The sequence below is a fragment of the Nannobrachium achirus genome (assembly GCF_963921795.1).
Source record: "Nannobrachium achirus genome assembly, chromosome: 11".
Classification (NCBI taxonomy): Eukaryota; Metazoa; Chordata; class Actinopteri; order Myctophiformes; family Myctophidae; genus Nannobrachium; species Nannobrachium achirus.
In genome coordinates this window covers 23,851,521-23,878,751 of record NC_137820.1, presented here as the reverse complement: position 1 = coordinate 23,878,751, position 27,231 = coordinate 23,851,521, and the positions used below count along the sequence as shown (strand labels likewise).

The 27,231-nt window shown below is 44.3% G+C and overlaps 1 protein-coding gene across 3 annotated transcripts in view; it reads right to left on the bottom strand.

Moving 5' to 3' along the window:
- Window positions 1-3,073: 3,073 nt before the first annotated feature.
- banp (BTG3 associated nuclear protein) overlaps window positions 3,074-27,231 on the bottom strand; it is a 46,859-nt gene continuing 22,701 nt past the window's right edge. For all 3 annotated transcript variants that reach the window (XM_080736718.1, XM_080736719.1, XM_080736720.1), the window contains exons 11-13: window positions 26,277-26,321; window positions 9,782-9,922; window positions 3,074-4,272 (exon numbers count right to left, since the gene is read on the bottom strand). In XM_080736718.1, coding sequence (XP_080592844.1) covers window positions 4,156-4,272; window positions 9,782-9,922; window positions 26,277-26,321 — 303 coding nt within the window. In that variant the 3' untranslated portion in view covers window positions 3,074-4,155. The remainder of the gene's footprint in view (window positions 4,273-9,781; window positions 9,923-26,276; window positions 26,322-27,231) is intronic.

Sequence of the window (27,231 nt, the reverse complement as noted above, 5' to 3'; positions counted from 1 at the left end):
ACCTAGAAAACAGGTCATGAAGGGGACTTGGGGAGCGAGAGAGGAGAATGACAAGTTAGACACATTGACCGTATAGTGTAGACCCCAGGAAAGTCATTATAAGAGCTTTCCATGTTTTATTGAGCGACCTAAAGAGCACTTAAATACATTTCTAGAGTGTGGTTTTTGGAGCATAACACCCAAAAAAACCAAGAACCAGCTCCTCCTTTCAATATAAAGTTGCGTTTAACAACCAAGCCTTGCAGCTCAGCTTGCCTTTTTCTGGCTCATGGGTTGTTGTTGTCCCCAGGAAACCTCTACAATACAATATCACATGCTGCCATCATTCTAGTGATGCAAATCACATTATCGCTTTTTAACAGGAAACATCGCACAATCAAAGACTGGAGCTCTAAGGGGAACCTTGCACACTGCACTAGTCCCAGGACCTCCAAAATATTCTTCATGTCGTCAAAGACATAAAACTAATCCTGTGAAAATGTGCACACATACTATCAACTGTGACCCCAGTGCTTTAGCCTGCAGGCCAAAGGCAAGCGCATCCTGACTCAAGGGGGCTTTCCTTTCCAAAGATTACCAATTTAATGATTTACGAGAATTTGTTTGGACATTTCTAAACATTTTTTTATTATTTTTTTATTAGAAAATATGCTCTCTAGACTTTACACATCCCATGGCAACCCTTTGAGCATTGTAAAAAGTCCTGCAACAAACCATCCAGTGTATGTGAACAACAGGCAGACAGATATGAGCAGAGCAGTGGGTTGGTCATCCCTGGCCTTGATGGATGCGAGCAGGCCCACCGTTACTACAGGGGAACACAAAGCTGCTGAGAGATTCACTCTCCCCCTCTATCTGGTCTCTGTCCATCACTCCACTCCTCCTCTCCAACATATGCATTCTTCTTCCAAACAATCTCATCTCCCCATCTATCATTATTCATTCTGTTTTCAACAGGCCATGCGAGGCGGTCTGCCGGAGTGCCAGTTGCTATGGCAACCACCCCGGGTCCTGGACGGAGCCCAGGGTAGTAAAAGTGAAGAGACAGAGCCGTTACAACCAGGGGCTGTTTCCTACTCTTTAAGAGGAGATAAGTCGAAGAGTCCAAGATTTAACACAGGGGTCTGTATAGGAGACAGAAGTTGTCCATATCAACAATATACATTTAAGCTACAGAAACGTTTACAGGACAGGCATGTAGAATTTATTGCACTGACCCTGCTGGCCAGTGATTCTCTCACAATTCTCAGACCGGACTAAAAAGCCATCTTAATGCTCTGAGTTTCATTAACTGTCAGGATTTTGCAGTGAGCTGTAAAATAAATCTGAATGGGGTTAACAGATTAAATGTTTATTTGGAGAGAATACATCAACACGCCTTTTTAGTGGATGAAATCCTTACATCTCTGGTGTGGGAGAGGGAGGGAAAGGGAGAGGAGAGGAAGAGTGGGCGACAGAGGAAAAGAGTTGAGTGAGAGAGATGGGGAGAAGAGGCAGTACAAAGGAGTCTGAGAGAGCAACCGAGACAGAGAGCGAACCAAAGGAAGTAACAGAGATCTTGTATGTTGTTTTTCAAGTTCAATTTGTCGACTGGTTCTTGCCACCACTCCAAAATACACTATTACATCATTCTACGCGTGAGAAACTTTCCCAAACTAACAAAGGGCTCCAGAGAGTCTCATTTATCTCTTCCTCACTTGACTCTGAAGATATTCATCAACACTGCAACATCCCTCCTTCATTACTTAAAATAGACATTATCAGACACTCTCCAGTCTTCCAGTTATTGAAAGAAACAACACAAATTTGGTGTTGTGCTTCCTTTGAACGGCAGGAGGTACAGCAAATGCAGTATTGCAATGCGGTCATATTATTATTTTGTATCATAGATGGTTAATTCCGACCGATACGGTCACATCTTGTCCGTATCTCTGTATCTCCTTAACGCCACAATGTCTATAGCTGCTGACCTGTTGTGACATCACATTGTTGTGACATCACATTCCGTCCTTGTCCCTTGTATGCCCATAAATGGAGATCTGTGATCTCCATAAATGTCTATAGCGGACCTATGACATCACATTCCGTCCTTGTCCCTTGTAGGCCCATATATGGAGATCCCTGATGTCATATAAATATTAAGCTATCTATGATGTCAGACGTCAGTCATATCCATATTTGTCCACATTTTGTCCAACTTAAACCAACCACAACTCGAATCACATTTGCAAATGAATTCCGTCCTGCACGACCTTGGTCGCTTTTCGCCCTTAGGCGTCTTACTGATACACATGATCTATTGTTCCTTTGCATCCTTCCATACTATCCATTTGACAACATTCATGTTTTGATTGGACCAACATCAGTCTGTCTATTCTGACCGATGCAGCGGTGAGAAGGGACATTTTATCCCGGGGTTCCACAACTACAAATTAACAGTTGAACAGCCTTACTTCTACAATTGAATATGATCAGTTGATGATGATACACCTCAAAACCAAAATTGTCTTACTTAAAGCTCTATAATCAGATAGTAATCATCATAGTGTGTTCAGTAACCAGGGTCAACATGTGCATTTTCAGGTGGGTCACCAATTTCAACCGATTCATCAGGTTACGTTTTTGTGTTCTACTGTAATAACAATTTTGTCTGCTGAAATCAGGTCCTGACCTGAAAATATAATTTCTGTCTACTAAAATGCCCAAAAGACTGTTAGACCTGTACAAACACTTTATATAGCAATGATGATCACTATGGGAATATAGAGTTATTTAAAAAGAAGAAAAAAGTGTTGCACACTGATGGTGTGCGTTACTGTTCCTGCTATAATAATAAGAGCTATTTAACACGTATTTTACATAACAATATCACTTACAACATCCCCTTTAAGCTATTTCTAAAGCTATTTCTAAAGCATCTTCTCAAGAGTCTAGTTAGAGCAAATGAAAGAAGTTCTTGTCTTGAAGACTTTGGAGCCATTTGGCTGTCCACTGTTTATGGCAAAGAGGAGGGGAATACATTAACCGAGCAAAACGAAAAACACTTTTATGGCAACCACAAAATATTTTTATTCAAATGAATGCATCTTTGACAGACACAGCGGGGGGGTTGTCCTGTATTCTACAAGTAACATCTTCTGGCATTATCTCTTCTATTTCAAGATCTTCTATCTCCAATGAAAAAAAATCCACAACAATTTCTGCAATTTACAATGTAAATGATACAAACAGCAGCTATGTTGCTAAACCAATATGTAAAAAAAAACGCTGTAAAGGCTGATTCCATTGTCTGGGAGGACAGGCCGTGAAACTTGAGAGAGTAACAGGAAACCAGGCCTGGAATATTGTCATTTTAGGGATAAAGCCACTTGGCAATTTCTTGAGGGCACAAAGACCAAATGCTAGGGCAAAATAAAACAATACTTTTAAGTCCATTGAAGTATTAACTTAACTTAAGTGTTAAGCATGATGCCATAAATAAAAAGAAGTGTTCTTTCACAGAATACACCAAACTGAGAGGGCACGTGGCGATGGCCTATATGGCCTCCTTCAGCCAATTCTACTTGCTTTTGTAGTCCAACAACTAGAAACTGTTTTAGGTGGGATTTGTCTTTAACCCCTACGGGTTTTCGCAAGCTGCTAGCCAAACTAGCTTAATTCCTAATAGCGCTACTCTTTTCCAAAGTTGATGTAAACAGGCATGTGTGCAGCTGATGAGGTGGTGGGCTGATCTACTGCCTAAGCAGTGTCCTCTGTGAGTGGGATTTAATTCCTCTGTGTATGCTGCCGTGGGCCAGGTCATTCTGGTGATGGAAACAACAGAAGAACCACAGTTGATTCTAGAACATCCTGGTCTTTTCAAGTTCCCTGTGCGCGTTTCCGCACTGTCGACAGATGGTCAGCAATGAATGGAGTTAATTGCTGAGAATAACCAACACAATGAGATGCCACCCCACTGGATTCGATCATCATCCTTCTGTGTTTGTTTACAAGAGAAGTCTCTGTAATTGTTAGTTGCTGACTGGACGTCAAAGTCTGTGGTTCATTTGTTGACCGCCGCTGTTTTGTACAGAGCTTGCTTTTTTGTGTGTGGATGCTGCGAGGATATAGGTAAGACTGAGCTGGGCTCAGCGGGACCACAACCAAACCGGGCTTTCAGGTGGCGACGGAGGTGACAATCTGGACGACCTCTCCATTCTCCCCGTGGATGGCTCCCTGAATGGCCTCCTTCACCTCCATGTCCCCCTGCAGGCCTGGGGCCAACTCTGCAGCCTGGGAGACATAAGACAGAGGAAGGAGAGAGTAGGGGAGGGAGAGAAGAGGAGGAGGAGGAAGGGGGGGGTTGAGTGCAAAAGTACAGTGCCATGATTAGCGAGAGAGCCGGGACTAGTCGCTCTATCTGTGATTTGTAACTCTATCACAAAGGCTTTCATCTCCCATAAAAAGGGAGGTATAGAGAGGGCAACGCCCCTTTAGAGGATGACTCAGTCCTGGGAGATGACCGTGGAGAGTGACTCACTCCTTCCTGCATGCGCATGCCAAAGGTTCCCTCAAGCACACCTGCAGCTTTTAATCCTCCCTGCAGCCCAGCGTGCTGTCACTCCACAACAGCCCAGCTGCACTGACACAAACACACACAATGCAACAACACACAGCGCAAACAAGAAACTGACGCAACGTACGTAACTTGTTGTTGCTCGAAAAAAAGAGCAAATGGCTGACTTAGATGGACTCGCCCGTTTTTTCTGGTCATGAATGTAAAAAGAGCCAAATCAGCTGTGTTGAAAGTAAGGCCTCATAGTATTGGCTTTCGCTCTCTTGTGTGGGGAGCGCTGACGGATCATTGATCACTTGTCTCGGCTCTGTGTTGCGCTTGGCAGAGGCTGTGTGCAGACCGCGCTGGCAGCGCATGCGAGGCCCGTGCCTAGCAACATGGTATCTCTAGTGCCAGTCTCGGACTTGAACCGAGCCTGAACCGTCGTCAGGTCCAAGCTCTTTTTCATCAGCTACCGCTCCAACCAGGAGAGCATCGCAACTTCCTGTGCGGAAATATTCTTGTCTGTGTTGCGTACAATCTCGTTTGTGTAATGGAAACTATTAAATAAAGAGAATGTAAAAAAGAAAAATTGCGTGGAGATAAATAAATAAAAAGCCTAAGTAATTTTTCAAGAGCCCGTATAAATGCTCCCACATGCTTGGAAGTTGGAAGCAGATGAGAGCGATTCGATTGATTCAACACTGTTCAGAAATGGGAAAGATCAACCCTATCCTTCCTGTAACCTTTGAACTAGAAAGTGCTGTTAACAACAACGCAACGAGTGATCAAGCGATTCTAACACAATCTTTCCCAGGTAGACCTCATCAGTCTCATCTGTTCCATCTAAACTCTCCCGTAGGCCTCTTCGATGCAGTGCTTTTATGCTACCTACGGGCGCCATGTTTCTTTGTATCTTGCCAACCTATTTCCTCAGTGTGTAAAACCTTTATAGCATTTGGAACGGAGCCTAATGACGTTGTGCTGTTGAAATCACAATTAAAAAAGTGTTGTTCGATCAGAAGAGATCAAATTGTTTACAAGTGGTTTCTTTCCCTCCTCCAGCAGCAGCGTCCATATGCCCTGACTTTACTCGGTCTCCCAGAAACGGCATACTAATGATTGATCAGACCCCGGTGGACTTTGTTGATTTCTGTCGAGATAAATGTGTTCAATCAAACGATATGGGGGGAAAAAAATAGAGACCTAAAACCCGTTCAAACAAAGCAGCAGGGTAAACAAACAGGGTCTGATTGCTTGCTTGCTGCAATGAGCGAGATGGAACCCAACAGAAAGCCTATCAGGGGTTCTGGCTTTATATATGGCGCCATGGAGATTAATCAATATAGGATGTCTGCTCTCCACCCATGTTCTCAAGAGGAAGGAACCCATTACCAGGACAACACTGCGGAAACAAAGGGACAACAAGAGCTTATCGACAGGCCAGCCTTAAGCAGGAGCTCCCCAAAACACGATGGGTGGCTGGTAAGTGGGACCATTTGCTTGTCCTACACGGCCGCAGAGACAAGATGCGTGCGCGATCAGTCCCACTGAGAAACTGTGCAAGGAGATCCACTTTGGTACAGGGCTGCCTTTTTTTACGAACGGCCACAAATCATTTGAAGAGCCAAGTGGTTTTCACATCTTTTCTGTTTATACTAGCGCAGCAAGAAAAGAATGCCTTTGCTCTCTCTGGGAATAGAGGGTACCCAGCCGCCCAGCATCCGACTTCAGAGGACAGAAACATTATGGGAGAAATGTGACAAATACAACAAAAAGGCTGGTCAAAACAAAAGAAGAAAGAACAAAGAAAAAGTCTTCTCTTCCTCGACTCTCCTGGCAGTAACAAGCTGACCACTTGAAAGTACCCCGCTGTGCCCCCTTCCTCTTTTGACACATGGCTCTCATTCAATAAACTCCACCATCAAGGGATTTAGAGCTAATCTAGTTATGATTCGCTCACGAGCCCTTCCACCACTCTGTCCGCATATTGTTTAATGAATGTTTACAGTAAACACCTACCGCAGTGACTGACTGGGATTTGGTTTAAGTGAAAGTATGAAATAATGACAAAGTCCTGTTCCTGCAAGTAGTTTGGCAAATCGGCAGGCCTCAATTTCAACATGACGGTAATTAGCAATGAAACATTACAAAGAGCAGTCTGTATCATTATGATCGAGTTTGGATAAACTAACGGCACTGCAGGCATGTGTCTGTGCTAATGACCCAAATTCTTTGGCTGCTTGACTGAGCAAAACGATGGAGATTGTAATCTCCCAGTGATGAAATCCTTTCAATGTTATTAATAACAGGACCAGGGTGCGTTTAGGGTGATTTAAACTCAGTTGCGTGCTAGAGTCTCGCCACGAAAATAGTCGCCCTGTGACAAGTTGTGAGCTTGTACAGTAGATTGGCTATTTTCAGTGCAAAACAATGGCGCGCAACTGCTTATAAACCAGGCATTAAGTTTAGATTTGATGAGGCAACTGTTCTGCCTCTCCAGTCTTCACAGAATCAATTCACATCAGACAATGCACATAAAATACAACCTAAATTTACTAAGACAAACAACCTGACTTTAACAGCTTTAGGCCAAAGCTCCCCTGCAGCAATCGGGCATCGTGTCATAGTCAACGAAGGACATTTTCTCTTTTTAATCAATGAAGGGTGCTCCATTTCCGACGTTACGTTGCGTTGCATTGCGCTGCATTCTGTGACGGCGTCCAACCTGAAAATTCACCCCGGTTCATCGCCCGATGGCTGCAGTGGAGCTTTGGCGTTGGGCTGTATTTTATTTACATTTAACTTGTGTATTATTAGATACATTTCACATTGAAGCAATTTACTCAAAGAAAGGTGCTTATAGACAAACACTCATTTACAGTATCGTGCGCAGACGTTCTATGACCCAGAAGGGCGGGGATACAAGCCCCATTGGCAGTGTTGGGTGTAACGGCGCTATAACTAACAATGTTACGTAGCGACGTTAGGTTTGGTCGCAACGGAGAAACTTAACGAGTTACATTTGCAATTGTGTAGGATCGTATTCGTTACCAGTTACATTTTCCGAAAAATACCGGCATTAATTAGGTATTTAAGACCTATAATTCCCCGTTCTTTCTGTTGCCACAAAGGGAAAATAATCCATCTGACACATTTGCGCTGTTTCCTGAATGAGCTCTTCTCCTCTCTCAGAGGAGGAGCCTGAGCAGGCAGCATGGCCCGCATTTTTACCCGTAAAAGGAAAAGGGTGACCGACCAGAAATGTGTTGCCAGCATGTGGTGGTTGCATAGTCATTCTACAGTTTACGACAGGTTACGAAATTTGGTGTAACTTGGGGTTACCTGCGGTCATCTGACTATTAGCGACATAAGGAGAACGTTGTGCGCGTCTTGTTTACATTCATTTACAGTCACGCACGACATGGCAGGGCTTGAGAGAAGCCCTTTAGTAAGGCTGTGGAAGGATTCACACTATTCTTGGATTTACTTGGTGAAAGGAATAAAGGATAGATCAACGTCATTACAATATCCACGTTGAAGCTGCACGCTGCCAGCCACGCACACAGCTAACAGCCAAAACAATCCGGGTAGGCTGCACTCTTATGTTTACTAAACTCCCTCGCAGTGGGTTTTAATGGTCGGTAACGGAAAAAGTAGCTTGTTAAGTTACTTTTCTCATTTGGTAGCGGAGTAACGTAACAGATTAGTTTTTAAAGGCAGTAACAATGTAACTTAACGAGTTACTATACAAAGTAACGATACCCAACACTGCCCATTTGTTCACCGATCTCAGATTTTTCAGGAGCTGGCCAGAGCTCTTAATTACTCCCTTTGAACTTCAAAGGGGTTGTGAACTGGGGTAATTGATTCGGCCATAAAAGTGTCAAGAGTTCGTTAGTGATCTCTCTTATCAATGAAAGCATCAAAGACAACAACCTGTTTGATGCCTGTCATAGAGTGAAGGGGGAGGGGGGGATGTGTTTGCATACACACATACTCGCCTGATTGGCTGAACCACAGTTACTGGAGGCTTTACCCAGGCTTTTCTTGAATGAATGAAATGCCTGGATCCCGAGGCTAATCTATATGTAACTCTGAGTGCACATTACAACTCAGAGTTAAATTAACACTGGGGATTTTACCTTGTACACGGGATACATTTTTGGCACCAGATTCTAATCTTCGGGACACGGGTGTTTTTCAGTTACATTAACCCATTTAGGCCTAGAATTATTGAATGCTTTAACTATTGAAAAATAGCAGATATACAAGCTCACAGCGCGGCACCGAGTGCCGCGCTGCGAGCTTGTAGATCAGCTATTTTTGAAAAAGTTGTGAAAATGTGTGCAAATCTTTGAATATATGTATTTTCAAAGAGAACGTTTGTAACTCAAATTTTGCTTCTGGGTGGTCCCTGGAACTAAATATTTTGAGATGGGTGTCCGTGGCCAAATAAATATCATTTTGGGGGTCCTTCACATGAAAAGGTTTGAGAACCACTGACATAGTAGTCTCTCAAGAACAGACTAACTGAGCTCCAGTTAAATGAAAAGGACCTTTTCTTTGACGATGGCTGGCCAGATTGCTGACATAGAATCAAAGGTTTTTCAAAAAATCTTAGAAGGATTCAAAAGACACTTATAGAATCAGGTCAAAATCCAAATTTTCATGATTTTTCAAAAATAGCAGATCTACAAGCTATAGTTAAAGCATAAAATAATGATACACAATAATGTGTACCTGTTCTAAATAGTTTAATGAAACGTAAAATGACAGCTTATTAGCTGCCATCGTTTGGCCTTTATCATCTGGCTTAAGCGCTTCATTCCTCAGCAGGACCCACTGCCCCCTGCCCTGCCTGAGCTTGCACCATATCCGCATGGCCTTTGTTTCACTATAAAGGCATCAATGAGGGAATGATTAAGAATGTGGGTATATAAAGGAAGAGAAGAGAGGGGAAGGCGGGGAGCTCAGCTATTTATTATCGTTAAGTTTAAAAAACAAAGCCATTGGTGTGATTGGTGATGATTAGCGCTCGGGCCTGTTTCACCTCAGCAGAGGGAATGGTTTTATACTCAGGCCCTTGGAATGTTCCTCAACGGCAAACTATCTGCATGTGTTTGTCTGTGCACATTTATATCAAAACCAGAGATAGAGAGAGAGGGTGGAGACTGTGTGTGTGTGTGTGTGTGTGTGTGTGTGTGTGTGCGCGTGTGTGTGTGTGTGTGTGTCTGTCTGTCTCACCTGTACAGCTCCAGTGTGATCAGTGACGGGTGCTAATTGGACGTATTGCACCTGGATGTCCGAGGGCAGGGTGGTGCCCTCTACCGCTGTGCCTGAGCCGTCAGCTGATGCCACGGCTATCAGCTGAGCACCACGCAAAACCTGAGAGAGAGAGAGAGAGGGAGAGAGTCTGTTATCACCACATCATTCAGTGCTTTTACCAATAATGTTTCATGGTTGTCTGATTATTCGATTCGCCTGTGTTTGCTCCACTGGAAATTAGGGGTGGGCGATATGGTGATAATTATCGTTGAGACGATACAATGTCTCCACGATATGCCTTTTCAGAAGTATTGTATATATCGTGATACAATTGAGGGAGCCTTGTAAAAAATCCTGTTTAATCGTTAATACAGAGATTCATTGCTGAATTCAATTTAAACCTGCATTTTGGTCTAAATCAATTGTTCTCAAACTTTAAAATGTCAAGGTCTCCACTTAACTCTGACAGTATACAAATGAAACCAAATGGACCCGTAAGGGTCCATTTGGTTTCATTTGTATACTGTCAGAGTTACATACTTGTAAAGTTCAATTTAGACCTCCCAAAAGGAACACAGATAGTCTAGTTATTGTCAAGTAACTTGAGAATTAACCATAAAAACCAATGTGAAAAAGAATCGTGAAAAAATCGTGTATTGTGATACAGCTTGGGAAAATATCGTGATATTGTATTTTTCCATATCGCCCACCCCTACTGGAAATGTACTTCCATTGCAAATTGCATTTAGTATTAGAAAGAGTTGTGCAGTAGTATATGCCTAATTAATACAAAGGTAACGTGCCGGAAATAGCCGATCTACACAATGCGGCTTGATGTCACGCAATGTTGTGAGCTTCTAGATCAGCTATTTTCAGCATGCAACACCTTCATCACAGTGAGGTATAAATCAAGAGTGGGACTTCCCTTGCATCTCTCTCTCTCAGTCTCCAGCCCTTACTCTATCCCTCTCTGTCTTTCTCTCTCTCTCTCTCTCTCTCTGTTTATCCATCAAGTTGGAGAGAAACTTTATGGTCCATTCCGCTCAATTATATTTTTACGAGTTTTGTTTTCCTGAATTGCAAAACATGATATGCCAGTTCAGGCTCAGTTTTATTTGGTTTCATTTAATTTAATCTCAGTCCTACTGAGAAAAAGAAACGGGGGAAATGAAAGAAATAAAGAAAGGGGATTAGCACAGCACGGCGAGGAAAAGAGATCGCGAGAAAGGGATCGCCCATCCAACCCCCACCACTGCTGTACATCAGCCAAGGAACATCATAACACTATGGTTCCAATGCACTAATTACAGTAGAGAAGAACAGCTGTAGCTGTGTTGTGGGACATACTTATACTGCATAGTAGGGGCTGTTGCTGTACATGGGCTAACCCCTCCCCCCCCACACACACAGAAGTGTGTGTATGAAGATGTACATTTATGCCTTGTCATGCACATGCTCCCACACACATTCTTGAACTGCTATACTTGTGAGAACTTCAGACTCGGTTTTCAATTGACTACATCCATTCTGTAACCTTCACCATCACCCATACTAAACTTAATTCTAACCCTACCCTAACCCTAAGTCCTAAACCTAAAACTAGCTCTTGAAAAGTGATGACCAAGAAAAATGTATTCACGTTCCATAACATTCCTATCTTTTTATCCTTTTGAGGATATCTGACTCTTAACAAAGATGGCTGTACATTTACCTCCACACGCACGCGCACAGACACAGACACAGACACAGACACAGACACAGACACACACACACACACACACACACACACACACACACACACACACACACACACACACACACACACACACACACACACACACAGGAAGGAATGCTGTCTAATTGGTTCACTGAACATGCAAGACTGTGCCAAAGACATGCCAAGCTAACATACAATCAAAATGTCCATACAGACACACAGGAAGACAAATGAAGGGAAACATTCACTCAGCTTTGTGTCTGTGTGTAGGCTTGTTTCACTCACACAGGAGTTATGGTCTATTATGGTGAATGTGGTTCAAGGCTTCCCCAGAAATAAGTTTCTCAAAGGGTAAGGCTTTTTCTGGTTTAAAATAATGCCATGCCAACATTTAATGAGTACATGTATTCTCTCCCAGTCTCATGGTCGCTGGCTGTACTGTCTGAAGCAAGTTTTCCCCAATCCTCTCCTATGTCTCGTGCCTAGAGGGCTCCATATGTGGCTCGTCTCTGTGTGCCTATATCTATTTGCACACTCTCAGCCATGTGATGCGGGAGTCTGCCCATCTCCAGCGCTCCTCCTGTAGGCTCAGAAGCCCTTGGACCAGCTGGGGACAGGCTCAACAGACATTCTCAATTTGGGGGGGGGGGGGGGGGGGGAGAATATGCAAGTCTGCAGAAAAGAGAAAAAACCCCAAACCTCACAAACCTCAATTACAGACGCTGTTTGTTGCCCCCTAACCTTTCCAAACTCCCCTCCCCCCTCAGTCCAACCTTAGCTTTGAAGCTCAGACTTAGTGACGTGCTCTGAAAGTTCAGCTAACCCCCCTCTGGTGCCCGCTGGCTCGCCTCGACATCTAAAAAGACTTTGCCATCCTCACCACAGAGTCTGCCGCCTCATCGCCAAATAGCGGGCCCAGCCAGCCAGCCCCGATGGAAGCTATTAGCAAGCGATGCCTCCCTGACTCAGCCTGATCAGACGACCAACATGCGATCAGGCAAAAGCGATGCTTTGGTTGGATGAGCTAGACCCTCAATGTGCCGAAATGCTGTACGGACAGGGACAAATGAATCATCGCTTTGATGACCTATTTATGCTTGCTGATCAATCGGAACATTGGCCCTGCTGATGACTACAAGGTGCGAGAAGACACCAGACAGCTGAGCAAAGCACAAACAAATGGTTCATGCCAACAGTGCGCGGTAGGAGGTCAAATCCAGACGGATACACAAACAGCTGTCTTAGTGTTTCTTCATCATAGGAATCCATCCTCACCTCCCTTCTGGATCACACTGTCTACTTAATAAGGCTTATAAATGGCCAAGTGTTTTTCTGGATCTGTGTGGATGTGTGTTTGCATGGGCATTTGTTAGCTAAGCGTGAGCTTAAGCGTGTCTTTATGGTCCAAATGGTGTATCTAAATGTGTATTTAATGGATGCTCTGGTCAACACTTGATACAGTAAACACTTGTCTCATCCAATTAGATTCTCAAAACTCCTTTTGAGAGCAGCTCGCATTCTCAGCTGTGTGGAGCAGCACAGAGGCACACAGAGGCATTTGCAAATTTGGAATGGTTTGTGAGATCTCTGCAGTGATTATACAGGAACTTCTCCGAACTACATCCTGTCCCACGGCTTGCTTTTAAGGACAACTCGTCCTCACTAACCGGGCCCAATACCGACACACTTGCCTGTGAGCACAGTTCCATCAAAAACAATGAAAGATTGTCTGTCACACGCTCAAGGCAGACGTGTACTCTGAGCACATGAAATGAAACACACCAGTGTTAGTCACCAAAGAACACAGCACTATGCTTGGAAGACATCATTGCCATTTTAATCTCGTTATGAAATATGTTATTATGTGACGTCCTCCTAAAATGAACCATTAGCTCACATTTTTTGAACGGTGAACAAATGAAAACATTTTTGGCCTACCGGTATATATCCCCACTGTGCACTGTCCCAGATTGGAGGGCTGGACACACACTGGACACACACTCATACAACACGCCATGAGCCAAGCCAAGCCAAGCTAGAAGAGTAATCATGCTAGGATTTTGATTGTGTGGTCTACACTCTCTATCTATGTGCAAGCCAACTGGACACCGCACCCCAAACTCCAACAAGCTGTAGTTACCCATCATTCAAATTAGGACTTAGGATTTAGCAAAAAAGACATGGAAATTATGATGTATGAGATTTAGTGCACTTGTAATTGACCTTGTAATTGGCCTATAGGTGACTGGGTGAGTGGGTGTATTGCATGTAGATGACGGGTTGATTGCTTATAGGTGACAGGGTGTAATGCTAGGGAAAGGTTTAGTGTCCATAAATTGACCTGCAAGGCTGCAACTTGTCTTGGCACACTGCTAATAAAAATATCATCACGTAGATGGCTGCGAGTGAGAAACAACAGAGAGGGCTATCTTTGAGCAAACCAGACCAGGCCAAGTTGACAATTTTGCTTGGAATGCGTAACTGCTTTTCAACTTCCAAGTGCTGGGATGACCTATTTCTTTTTAAAACACAGCCTTGAGTATTACATTTGACACAATGAGCTCAACCTGTCAGAACATGGCCAGTGCAGTGGATCGTAAGTGCGTTTAGGTACCATTGACCTCCAGCTTTTAGGGATTGGGGCCCGGAAATAATGAGCGTTGGCTGACCGGCCACCTCCGTACTAAAAAGCCAGAGTAGAGAGAGGGACAGGCAGAATTTAAGAGCTGTGTCAGAAAACACTGCAGCTCACCCTCCACAAAACTGGGGGGGTTCGCTGAACTATCACAAGCATCTTAAATTCCCTGTAGTTTTCTAGTTGCTATGACCTTCAGAAAAGGAGAGAATAAATCTTTCACTGGTGCTGTAATGGGTTCAACAGTATTGGATCCAGGATAGTGCAGGAATATAGCAACGAGAGCGAGAGAAGGGAGACAGAGAAGCAAACAACAACATCGGCCTAATGCGAAAAACATTTGGGTTGTCCAGATTGAAAGACAATAACCAACTGTGCAAACATGGATATTTCTCCAAGCCCTTGTCTGAAGCTGTCAGAGCATTTCAAACTGACCATTTTCTACTTTCACTTCACATGAGATCAGTTAGAGGCTGAATAATGAGAGAACACAATACACGGGTTGTTCCGAAAATGACAAGAGAGCATTTGGATTGCTATCGTGTATCGAGCCCCTGTTAGGCATGGGATTCTAAAAAGTGATGTGTGCAACTGCATCAGAATCCCCCTTTCAAATCAAAAACATTTCTTGGATCTGAGTGCAGGATGGCACCAATTCTCTGCTGCAGATCTCTGGAGCCCAGCTGTGCAGCAGACCATTGCAGAGTGAGTGCGTTCGAGCTCGGAAGAGTTCGCATCACCCCTGTCTTCACCAAAGTCTACTGGGATATCCCATAATACCCCCCACAATCCGACACAAAACAACACCATGCACAAGGCTGTTTCCTCTTTTTCCTTCGACTTTTGTGTTCTTGCTTTAAAAAAGAGCAATACTAATCTGGTTCCTATCATTCCCTGTGGAATACCTCCTCTTCTTTCAGATGTTGACAAAAAAAGAAAATCACATGGGGAAATGAAAAAGAAAAGAAAAGAAAAGAAAAGAAAAAGCATTTGGAGTTGGACTTGTCTGGAACTTCCTCCCGGCTTCACAGCCGTCAACAACATCTGCAGCCCTCCTGAGCCGGGACAGATGTCCAGGACGAACCACTAACGCAGAGAGAGGGGGAGAGAATGAGGAGGCGGCACAGAAAGACAACATTTCCGGACGCAACCGGACTGTAAAGATGCCCATAGACACTGTGGGGTCTTCAGTCCTTGTTTAACCTTCAATGGAGTGGGAAAATTAACACTCGGGGCGTAGGGCATAGATCAATGTCTGTCTTGTTGCGGTCGTCCCTTTCCCCCAGCTGTCTTCTGTTTCGCCACTGGGTGTGAGGTCTATTAAAAGGTCTCGCAACATGATTTAAGATTCCACACGGGATAAGGAGGACAGCGTGTTATTAGTTTGGCACGGCACTGGCGTATTGATTTGTGAATTCTGTTACTCGTTTGAGATTGTTGGCTGAGAACTTGGTCTCACCAACTTCTCCCTACCCGATACCGTTTCAATAGCAAATGCCTCCCGGTTACAAACATATGCATAAATCGTGCGGGAACCCTTACCTAACTGATCCCGCCGCTTCCCATCTCCACCCACACCATCACACTATTTCTACACCACAACCTGACACCTGGTCTCAATCAGGCCTTCCCTCGCATCTTCTCAGCACTCCCACCAGCAGACTGGGACACAGATTGGCCAGGCTTTATGACAAAACCAGCTTGGCTACAACTTGGATCCAGGACCAGCAAATCAAAAGGGGATGATGACAAAAATAACAGCTGTAATTAAGCGTTAGGCCCCTGAAAAAAAGGAAGAGAGTTCCTGTAAACACTTGTCAGTTGCCTTTAGCCTGAATCCAAGCTTGGCCTGCAAATCAACATAGGGATTTTTACAGTGTCAGTAAAATTTACAATTGAATTCAGATGATGACTTTATCATGCTTCTAATTACGCTGTGTGAGTAGATGGAGTCAGCAGAGATGATATACAGTACAAAGGTTGTAAAATCCACTTGCAATATATGACCCTGGGCTCTGAAAGCACCCCCAGAGAAGAACACAAACAAAAGCCGGTCACACCCTCACCCAGCACTTTCACACAATATGACCCAGGTCTCTAATCTGCCATGAAAGACATCTGTCATCTGAGATCATCAAGCAACCCATTAGATTCTCTAAATTACCAAGACAACACATCTGTCATATTCAACTCATTTTTACTGCTTCTTTTTCAAGTGCCAGACCCATTAAATAAGGAAACACGACACTGCTCAGAGAACGGCCCTCATCATATTATAGTTGTTTGTGTCAACGTCCATTCTCATCTCCTGTTCTCTTGAACTGTCTGCGGAAAGCTACAGTATGAGAACGGACAGCCAGACAGCTGAAACTGTGTCCCTGTCACGATCCCGCTGGTGTTGAAACGGTCAGACAAAGGGTTCATGGGCCTGGGCAGGGCGCAAATTGGGCCTGGGACCAAGGAAGCAGGGGCTTGGCCTGATGATGCTTGGCCGAGGCATGTTGAAAAATTGCATAGGTCTGATTGTTGAGGCATGGCCTTTGCATGTATAGCCTGATTAAGTGTGGCTTGGGCATGTCGATTCAGGGCCTGGGCCCGGTGAGGCAGTGGGCCCGAAGAGGAAGGGCCTATTCTTAGGTCTGTATTAGTCAGGGTTCTTCCGGGAGACAATACGCCACTGGTGCTATCACTTGGGTGACAAAATATTCAGCCTCTCAAACCGGGACCCTTAAATCAATGTGCACTTGTGCCGTGCACGCGCGTGGACATTCATTCATGCACACGCATATGCACACCATATGTGTTGAATACAGGCAACGACTGATTGACAAACAAAAGCCTCTCAGCGTTGAATTCAGACACGCAATGCTTTTGTAAATGTTTTCTGATATAGGAGAGGCAAGCATGTTTACATGAAAAGAACATGATAAACGTCCATGCAACCACTGAAAACAATTCTGCAAAAACCGGGAAAATTTCGTTGTGAATGTTGAAAACCGGGACATTTTAGCGTTTTAAAGATATTTTTTCGGGACACGGGAGTCGGGACACCCAGCTTGAAAACTGGGACGTCTGGTCACCCTAGCCATCACCCTCTGTGCTGCTCTGAAATTCTGACTTGGATACACACACAACCCAAGCAGAAAGACTGCTAGGCCAGTTCGCTTACCCAGGGCAACAGTGTGACCTGTTATATCGCCACCATGAGGCAGGTTAGAAAAATGTCATGTTTTTTTGTGTGTCAATGTTCATGCCAATTGCACAGTGTTCGTGATTTGTGGCACAGAGATAAGGTGTACCAATTAGCCTGAGTTTTGGACAAAATATCGAGGAGTAGAAGCAAAAAGTGTTTTCTGCCAAAAAATGAAAATGGAGGAAAATCCTGTTAGGCAGTAACGTGCATGACCTATATTGGGAGTGGCGTAATGATCCAAGGAATCTAGGGGGAAATGATTTGATTGTGCGACCTATGGTACAAGAGTTATTCGTCAAAATGTGAACCGGCCTATTATAGCGCTACCATGAAAAAAAACATTAGAAAAATCCTAGTGGGAAATGGGAATGTGTGTGCAAAGTTTCAAGGCAATTGGACGCTGCTATCCATGATTTGTTGCATATTGTGTAAAACGGGGCCACTCCTACAAACCTTGGAATGATTAGTAAATAGATAATATGTGACTAAATAGATACATAAATAATATGTGCCAATATGTGTGAGATTTGGACAAACTCCATTGGATTAATAGCTTGGTGGGGATAGGGCTGTCACGATTATGACATTTTACATGACGATTATTTGTCACTCAAATAATAGCGATTAACGATTTAATTGTGTCTTTGTCGTTGACAATGACATTTATGTTTGGCTTTTAGGCTTTGAAGTTGCACATGGTAGATATGACACATGACCTAAATATACCAAGAAATTACTGACATATTTGACAACGTTATACTTAAAAAAGAACATTGATAGTGGAAATATTTCCACAATTTTTTACATTAAAAAAATATATATGAACATTTTTCAACATGGAAACGATTATGACGATTATGAAAAATAATCGCGATTAGACGATTATGTAATAATTGTGACAGCCCTAGGTGGGGATGAATAAACAGGTACACTTACACACGCACATAAACATAAGGAGATTCTCTCACGCACACACAGATACAGAGCTGCGCAGATTATGCAGAGGATTTCCTGATCTTGACCTCTTATCTCCCCGCCATGACGCCACAAGGACACAAAGCAGACCACTGTTCTTTTGAAACAGGATCTACCACTAATAGAGCTCTTATAAGCATCGCACAGACAATAAACGTACACTATACAGGGTCGTAAAACCTCTTCGTTTGTAGCTCTCTTTCATGCTCTGTCCCCCCCCCCCCCCCCCAAACCACCAATTCTTTACCCACCAAAAAGCCTCACCTCAGTCTAACATCTTACCCAGGATTACAGGACTTTCAACAGATCCATGCACACTTATCAGCAACATTCCTGGGCAGAGAGAAATAAGAGCAATGAAATAGCCCGTGCTGCAGGCCAAGGGTTTGCTCAAGAACTAATAACAAAGTACTCCTGTCTAAAGGAGTCTTACACTCTGCTCAAGCATCATTGCTTTGTGTTGTTGAAGAGAACATGACAAATCATGAGATTTGACCGCTGACCAAATGCTGCCACACCTTTGCTGAAGCAAACTCACTGAACCCATTATGAGGCAACATGTTTGGCAGTGGTCGGTCACTCACAGCTCACACTAGGGCATTAACCAAAAAGTCGACAAGTTGACTCAGTCGATTTCATTACACAAGTTGACTCCCACCAGGGAAAGTCGAAAGTTGAAAAAAAGAAAAACTAAAAACATATTCTTTCATCATTATTTTTGCTCCATGTGTACGTGTGTACAGCATTCAAACCGTAGGATTGCTTATTGTCAAGGAAAGAATGATTCTATCCTTTTCCAACAGTGTCTCTTCAATGGAATTTAGCCCAGGGTTTCAGGTTTTGTCCCCCTGTTCACACACAGTGTGATGACGTCATCAAACAATAAAGTCGACTTCAACTCAACCTTTTACTGAGTCAAGTCGACTTCCAAAAATCACAAGTCGTTAATGCCCTAGCTCACACACACGTTTGTAATATTAATATACTTGTGAGGACATCAACATTTTAGGAGGGCAATTTCATGAATGCCATTTTTTTAATAAATGCATATTTTAACCCTAAACCTAAAGATGAAAATAACTGATTTAGAAGCCCCCGAAGCGTAACGCTGGGATGTTTAGTGAGCCTGTAGATCTGCTATTTTCTATGCGTAACGCCTCAGTAGAAATCAGTCAGAACTACAGTCTAGCCCTAATCCGGACCAAAACTCAATATTTTCCTAATTGTAAGCCACAATGTCTATTTCTCATGTTCTATTAGACTTGTGGGGATAGTCGACCCTCACACAAGTATAGTAACACATACACGCGCGCACGCACGCACGCACACCCACGCACACACACACACACACGCCCACACGCACACAATTGTGCACATGGACTGGCCAATAAAATTATGAGCTCATAGACAATGGGATCCAAACAGGCAGAAGAGCCAAACATCAAGACTGCCTTTTCCCTAATTAGTCCCATAATTCTCCTTCTAAATCTTCCTTTGGCTTCTTCTAAAGCATCACACCCACACCACCCTCACTCTCCTGGTTCTGGCCTGGCCTTGTGGGGTTCTGTGTTGGCAGGTTCTGACAGGGGTGCTGATGGTGCTGGTGGTGCTGAGCTGGGCTCCGTGTGCTGTGACCCAGTTCCCACACTGACCCAGAACAAGGCAGCCAGGGAGGCTCTGACAGATCCATGCAACATATGCTTGGCAGGAAGAGACAGAGCTGAGGGGTTCGCTGGATGAGGGTAGCGTAGCGAGCGTGCTGTTTGTTTGAGCGTGTGTGGGGGGATTCCGAGCCAAAAGAGAAGTGAATAAGAACTCAACATCCACTTTCTGGACCGTCAAGACAGGCCAGGTCAGAATCAGTCCGTGATGCAGGACTTTTTTTTGATGGCAGGGTAGTAGAGATGTTTATGGCTCTCCCCCAGAGCGTTGAGATGTGCCGGATCTCAGTGTGAGACAGGCAGAACACCATGAACTTGGTGAGAACTAAGAGGCTTGCTGAAAAGGCACGCTTTGCTGCCCTTCTTTCATTTGAATACATGGGAGAGCTCCCACACTGGCACTGGATACCACAAGTTTGTTTATGTAGTGCAGGGTTGTGTGTGGGACGGGTGGATGTGTGGATTGTGTGCGTGTGTGCGTGCGTGCGTGCGCGTGCGTGCGTGTGAGAGAGAGAGAGCGGAAGAGAGAGACAAAAAGTGATATTCCTATCCAGTTCACAGCTACTCCCGCCTCACAGCTTTCACTCAAGGACCAAAGAGAACATCTCTTCCAGACGGTCTCTCCTTTTGCCTCCTCCCCTGCTCATAATCAGTCGCTCCTTTCATCTTCCAAGCCTCCATTTGGTCTGCATCAGCGCAGGGTTAGCTCACAGCAGAGAGAGAGAAGGCCACTAGATAACAGGTCGAAGCAAACAGTAGAGAGCAGTAAAACAACAGTTAATTTACAGTTCCCCAGGACGGCTCTCTCTCTCTCTCTCTCTTCCTCGCTATGTCTCTCACCCTCTCTTTCTCTCTCATCAGCATGAAAGGTTTTGCTTTTCATTTAACGGGACAGCATAAAGCCCAGGATCCAGCTTTGTCCAGAATTGAAGCAGCCACCTTAATGCATGGTTTGAGGGCTAGCATAGGGTTGACATACACACTAAACACTTGTGCGACGACAATGCAGACAAAGCTACACACATTCAATCCGCACACGCGGACATGCACAAACACTCTCAAAGTGAGTAATCCACTACACTGCTGCCTCGTAGTAGGCTATAAATCTGCTGTCACGGTGCAGAGCAGGACCGGGTGGGGAGAGAGAGGTCAGCCTAAAGCCTTTGCAAGGTTTTAAAAATGCCTGTTTCTTCAGCTCCAGAGAAACTGATATCTCTGTGACCAGTAAATCTACAGCAGGGTTCTGAACTCTTGTCCATTAACTAGCACCCAAATCCTCCATCTGGGAGTCAAATTCCTCCATGGCTGCACAATTAATTGTGTATATTTCATTATGACAAATTCTGCAATTAGCATGGACAGCCAGACTGAAGCTTTAAAGTTGTGTGAAAGCCCTACTACAGCCCAGAAGGGTATACATGGGGGTTTGAATTAGGGGTGGGCGATATGGTGATAATTATCGTGGAGACGATACAATGTCTCCACGATATGCCTTTTCAGAGATATCATATATATCGTGATACAATTGAGGGAGCCTTGTAAAAAATCCTGTTTAATCATTAATACAGATATTCATTGCAGAATTCGATTTAAACCTGCATTTTGGTCTAAATCAGTAGTTCTCAAACTTTAAAATGTCAAGGTCTCTTACGGGTCCATTTGGTTTCATTTGTATCCTGTCAGAGTTACATACTTGTTAAGTTCAATTTAGACCTCCCAAAAAGGAACCCAGAGAATCTAGTTTTTGTCAAGTAACTTGAAAAATAACCATAAAAACCAACGTGAAAAAGAATCGTGATAAAATCGTGTATCGTGATACAGCTTGGGAAAATATCGTGATATTGTATTTTTCCATATCGCCCACCCCTAGTTTGAATCCACCGTGCATCCGGCTTTGTCCAGCATCTATACGAAGACAACTGGCCTGTGTTTGGGGGAGGGAAGCCGGGCAGGGAGGGAGATATTAGTCACTGCATGTACTCCTATGGGCCGGGGCGGCACCTGTCAGCTGGGAGGGTTGGGTGGGAAGAGTAGGACTAGAGATGGGACGATATGAAAATATCATGTCATGATTATTGTGACCAAAATAATTGTGGAAGTACGTTATTTCCAGGTCCATTTTTACTAATTATAGAGGGTTTAAGTGGTACCGGATATGCAGCTCGGCCAATAAAAGGTGAATTGATCCCAGTGCACGACGGAGGATAATTTCACGATAAATTTAAATCTCCACGATTATTTGTGAGGGTTTTTAATCACGATAAACGATAATAAGGATTATAATCCCATCCCTAGGACTCTACTAGGAGTAGGAGGCCTCTCTGTGGGGACTCCTGACTGGCAGGTGAGCCAGTAGGATACAACAGCAGTGACAACACACAGAAACGTGTGAAGGGAGGAATCAATTGGACAATTGGATAACGACAAAATTGGGGCGAAAAAGGGGTACAAACTTTATGAATAAAAATCAATCTAAAATGGCATACCCGTTATACATTACATGGAAACAATGGGTAGTTTTACTCCCGAATCACTGAGACACATTTTGATTAAAACCTTTGCACAGTACTTCCAAGCGAAAAAAAAAACAAAAAAACAAAAAACCCTGCAACATCGAGGATAGCATACTTAGCACCAGCATTCCCGCTGGCCGACTAAGACAAACTTGCACAAGGAACAGACAGGCACGCACACGCGCGCGCGCAAGCACACACACACGCCTGCCCCGGCATCTTAACCCCACACCACCAGGGGGCCACCCGACAGCTGTGTTGCGGAGGAGGGCAGAGGAAGTGAGGTGCGCTGAGGGAAGCACCCAGCTGCTCGCCGGAGAGGAGCGTCTATCTATAGCACTGGGAGATGAAAAGCATGGGGGGTGTGGGGTGTGTGTGTGTGTGTGTGTGTGTTTGTGTGGGGGGGAGGCCCCCTCCAGAGGGGGAGAGAAAGTGAGAGAGATCTGTGGCAGCGTTCCAGTGTGATATACAGTGTGGGTTATGCTTCTACCGACACAGCCTCAGCACTATCCCGCTGGATTAGAACAACAATGACATCATGCATGCTTATAGGCCCATCGGATGTACTGTAGCGCTTCTATAAACAGACGAGTTACACATGGAAGACAATACGCATCGGGATTAAGGCTGATCACTAATGGATTTTTATCTGATGTTTTTCTAGCAAAGTTTGAGGCCTGCGTTATGTGACAGCAATCAACGCAAGAAAACAACCTAATGTGTCTCATTCATATCTACACCCACTATAATTAATATCATACTCGGTCGGGTCTCGCCGCATTTAAGTGTCTCTCTATGTCCTTTTCTGGGTTCAATCAGTTCTAATAGCCGTCTGAATCATTGACATAAAAACACACCAGGCTCAAGCTCACGGACCTATTCCTGCCTCTTTCCATGGGAATATGCAGGCAAAGGGATGCAGCCATCAAGGTGTGTGTGTGTGTGTGTGTGTGTATGTGTGTGTGTGTGTGTGTGTGTGTGTGTGTGTGTATGTGTGTGTGCGTGCGCATGTGTGCGTGCGCATGTGTGTACACGAGTGTGCATGTGCGTGCATTGTGTGTAAAAAGCTAGACATGGAAAACGAGGTTAGAAGTCACTCGTTTGTTTTGGCACTGGACTCGTATCATTTTACAGACACTATCAAACTCAAGCTAAAAAGAAAGAGAAATAGAGAAGCTTTATTGGAAGAGGCAACAAGGCATCGCGAGGGGAATAACCGCCCTTGTCCCGTTCCTAGGTTCTATACGACACTTTGTATTTTCAATCAGACCCTAAAAGCCTTATCATATATGCTGTGCTATGACCTGCTGTGAGCTTGAATATCTGCTATAGTTTGTGTGCAATACTGGCATGCAACTAAGTATAAAACTGGCTTAAAGTGTACACTACACCCATTCCACAAAAAGAAAAAGAAAATAAATGTCATACTGCCGTCTATTGACGGTGATGCATGCAGTTCTTGGCGAGGCACAATTACCATATAGACAGGATACCTTCATAGAAACTATGGCACGTTCACACACAAATCAAAAACCTGGCCGATTATGAACTTTGTGAACCTAGTTGCACAACGGCTGAATATTTTTGTATTGTGGCGCAAAATCCGAACCAGAATTTGTCCAAAACCCTGTGCTAAGATCCTAGAGAGACAGACAGGAATGCTGCCGTGAGGCTCAGTGAGCAGGTTATTTTAGGACACAAGTAGGAGAGTGTGAGAGAGAGACGGACGGATGCCAGGATGTGGGGCGATTACCTTGTAATCGATTGAAAGCACATCCAACCTCCAAACCCCAAAGACAATAAAACAATACAAGCAACACAATGGCTCATTTAAAGCAGATGCATGCAGTGCACAACAAAACAAGCACACACGCATAGGGCTGTCACGATATTACATTTTACATGACGATTAATTGTCACTCAAATAATTGGCGATTAACGATTTAATTGTGTATTTGTCGTTGATAATTACATTTCTGTTTGGCTTTTAGGCTTTGAAGTTGCATATGGTAGATATGACACATAACCTAAATATACAAATACATTACTGACATATTTGACAACTTACTACTTCAAAAATAACATTGGTAGTGGAAATAGCCGATCTACAAGCTCACAACGCGTCGCGATGCGACGCGTTGTGAGCTTGTAGATCTGCTATTTCCACTATTTCTGCCATTTTTCAACATTCACGATTATGACGATTATGACAAAATAATTGCGATAATGTCAAATAATCACGATTAGATGATTATGTAATAATTGTGACAGCCCAAATCCAACCTCCAAACCCCAAAGACAATAAAACAATACAAGCAACACAATGGCTCATTTAAAGCAGATGCATGCAATGCACAACAAAACACGCACACACACGCAACCGCACCCACGCGCGCACACACACACACACACACAGCCAGGACACATCAGGATGACTAAAACATATGAATAAATTGGATGACATAGATCCTAATCATGATTATAATAGAACAATAGAGCACATGGGAGCCACCGTGCATGCGGTTCCAGAGTTTGATTTGAGCTGACAGTGGGCTGGCTTCCAAGTCTTTCTTCACCCCAGAATCTGAAGCATTAAGCAAAATGGATGCCGACCGCCCGGCTTATCAAGAGTAGCCATCGTTGGCTGTCCAGCAGACAGCGTTCCCACCACTGGTGCTTATTGAAAAGCACCTGTCCCAGGAAAGAGCAAGTCCAAACGGCGGCAACCTTTAGACAGAGGGGGGGGGAGCGTGAGAAAGAGCTTCCTACCCCTAAAGCCGTGCTTCCATTTTCTAGACCCACATGATGAGGTCATGAATATGAAATAATGTGCTCATCCGAGGCGCCCATCTGTGATCTGTGATGGTCACACACAGGCCTGCACCGCTTTGATCCAGAGACTCCCTTTGATCCCGGAGGCAAGAACAGAGAAACAGGAAGCACCCTCAGTCCAAAACATTTAAAATAAAAACAGAGAGTACGGGAGAGGAGAGCAAAAAAAAAAAACCCACTCAAAAAACAAGCAAATGGGAAAAGCACACCATAGGTATTTGCGTATGTGTGTCTGTGCATAATATAGCCTAAACCACTGGTTCTCAATGTGGTGGTTGCCACATTTCCGCAAGGGTCCTGGAGGGGGCTCCAGGGGGTCGCCATGGACAAATGGAACCAAATGTCCATTTCAGAGTTAAATTAACACAACATTGTATCGAATGGGGGTGTGTGACCTAACGCATATCAAACCGGGGGTCCTTGAAATAAAATAAAAAATAGAATCACTATACCATCTGTGTGTGACAGAGCAATGACTCGAGATGGAGATTTTTATCTCGGTCCGGGCGGGGTGGGGGTTGGGGGGTGAGGGAGCCTGGGGATGATGGAGCGCTGCCCGGCCACATCCAGAGCCAGCTCACACAGGCCAGAGGCTACAGGACAACGTGCCATCATCAAGCACATGATGATGAGTCAGCTATGGAAGATCTGACGAGAGCCCATGTATCAATCTGACAAAAGGCCCGCCGACTGGCTGTTCTGATACCGCAAAGCCCCACATGCTTAACCCTAATGTTATTTAGTCTCAACTAGTTGCAGTGGTAGTTGTGGTGTATACACAAAATGCATGAAAATTGCTGAGGAGACGGGAACATGGTTCAGCATCTGGAGCGAGGCTTGTTAGTGGGACTCCAATGAGTCACTAAGTGGAATAGAGTTGTGCGTGCGAGTCTACACACATGGTGGGTGGTGATGGTGGGGGGCAGATGTGTCTTTGTGTGTTCTTACCTGTCCATCCTGACCAACATGCACCTGGTGAATTTGGAGGTTCCCCTGAGGAAGAGAGCGGAGACTGCGGTCAATTAAAACAGTCAGATGTCACAATCTCACACGCACAGGGACGTTTGAATGTTTGAATTTGAGTTTTATACAGCACATTATCCATGTCCTCACTCCTCACCATAACGGGAAAAAGCACAGGCATATCAAATATAATATCATTTGCTGGATTGTAAACAGATGGTGGCTCACAACCAAACCTTTAGAGAACACAAATGGAAACTGCACGGTGCAGTCTTTTTGCATGGCATTTCCTCTGCGCAGACTTGGCCACCTGAGAGCACCACATCAATGACCTGTGCAGGGTGCTAAACATGAAGACCAGTAGCTGCCACTTGCAACCTCGCTGCAAGCCGCCTTCAGCCTACAGCCCGCATCGAACATGAACCCCTGCCTGAACCCATCAACAATAACACATGGTTTGATGTGAGTATTGTTGTTACAGATTTAGACCATGCATGGTTTCACAGAACAGAGGACTGTTTACACTCCATTACAAGGGAATGGAAAGGATGCCTGCGCATGCAATACCAGCGTGTGTGAAGACAACACTTCAGTCACTTCTGGCTATTATCAAGTCTCCCGTAAACAAAAGTGTGCGTGCCCGCACCCGCATACTAACACACGTCCTAATGACATGCCTGAAATGAAAATGTCCACATGAGAAAGGGCACGAGGAAGGTCTGAGGAAGAGCCTCCCGGCGTGAAACATTACCACCAATAAAGAAACCCACGACGGGAGCAGCATTCTGGTGTGCAGATTTTATTGTTATTTCATGTTGAATTTGTTGCAGCCCCCAGCCCAGCAGGACAGGGCGTGCAAGCCTTTTGACACTTTGTGACACCATTTTCCACAAGGGCATGATTATAAGCTCTACTTATCCTACTGTTTGCCCCTTTTTCT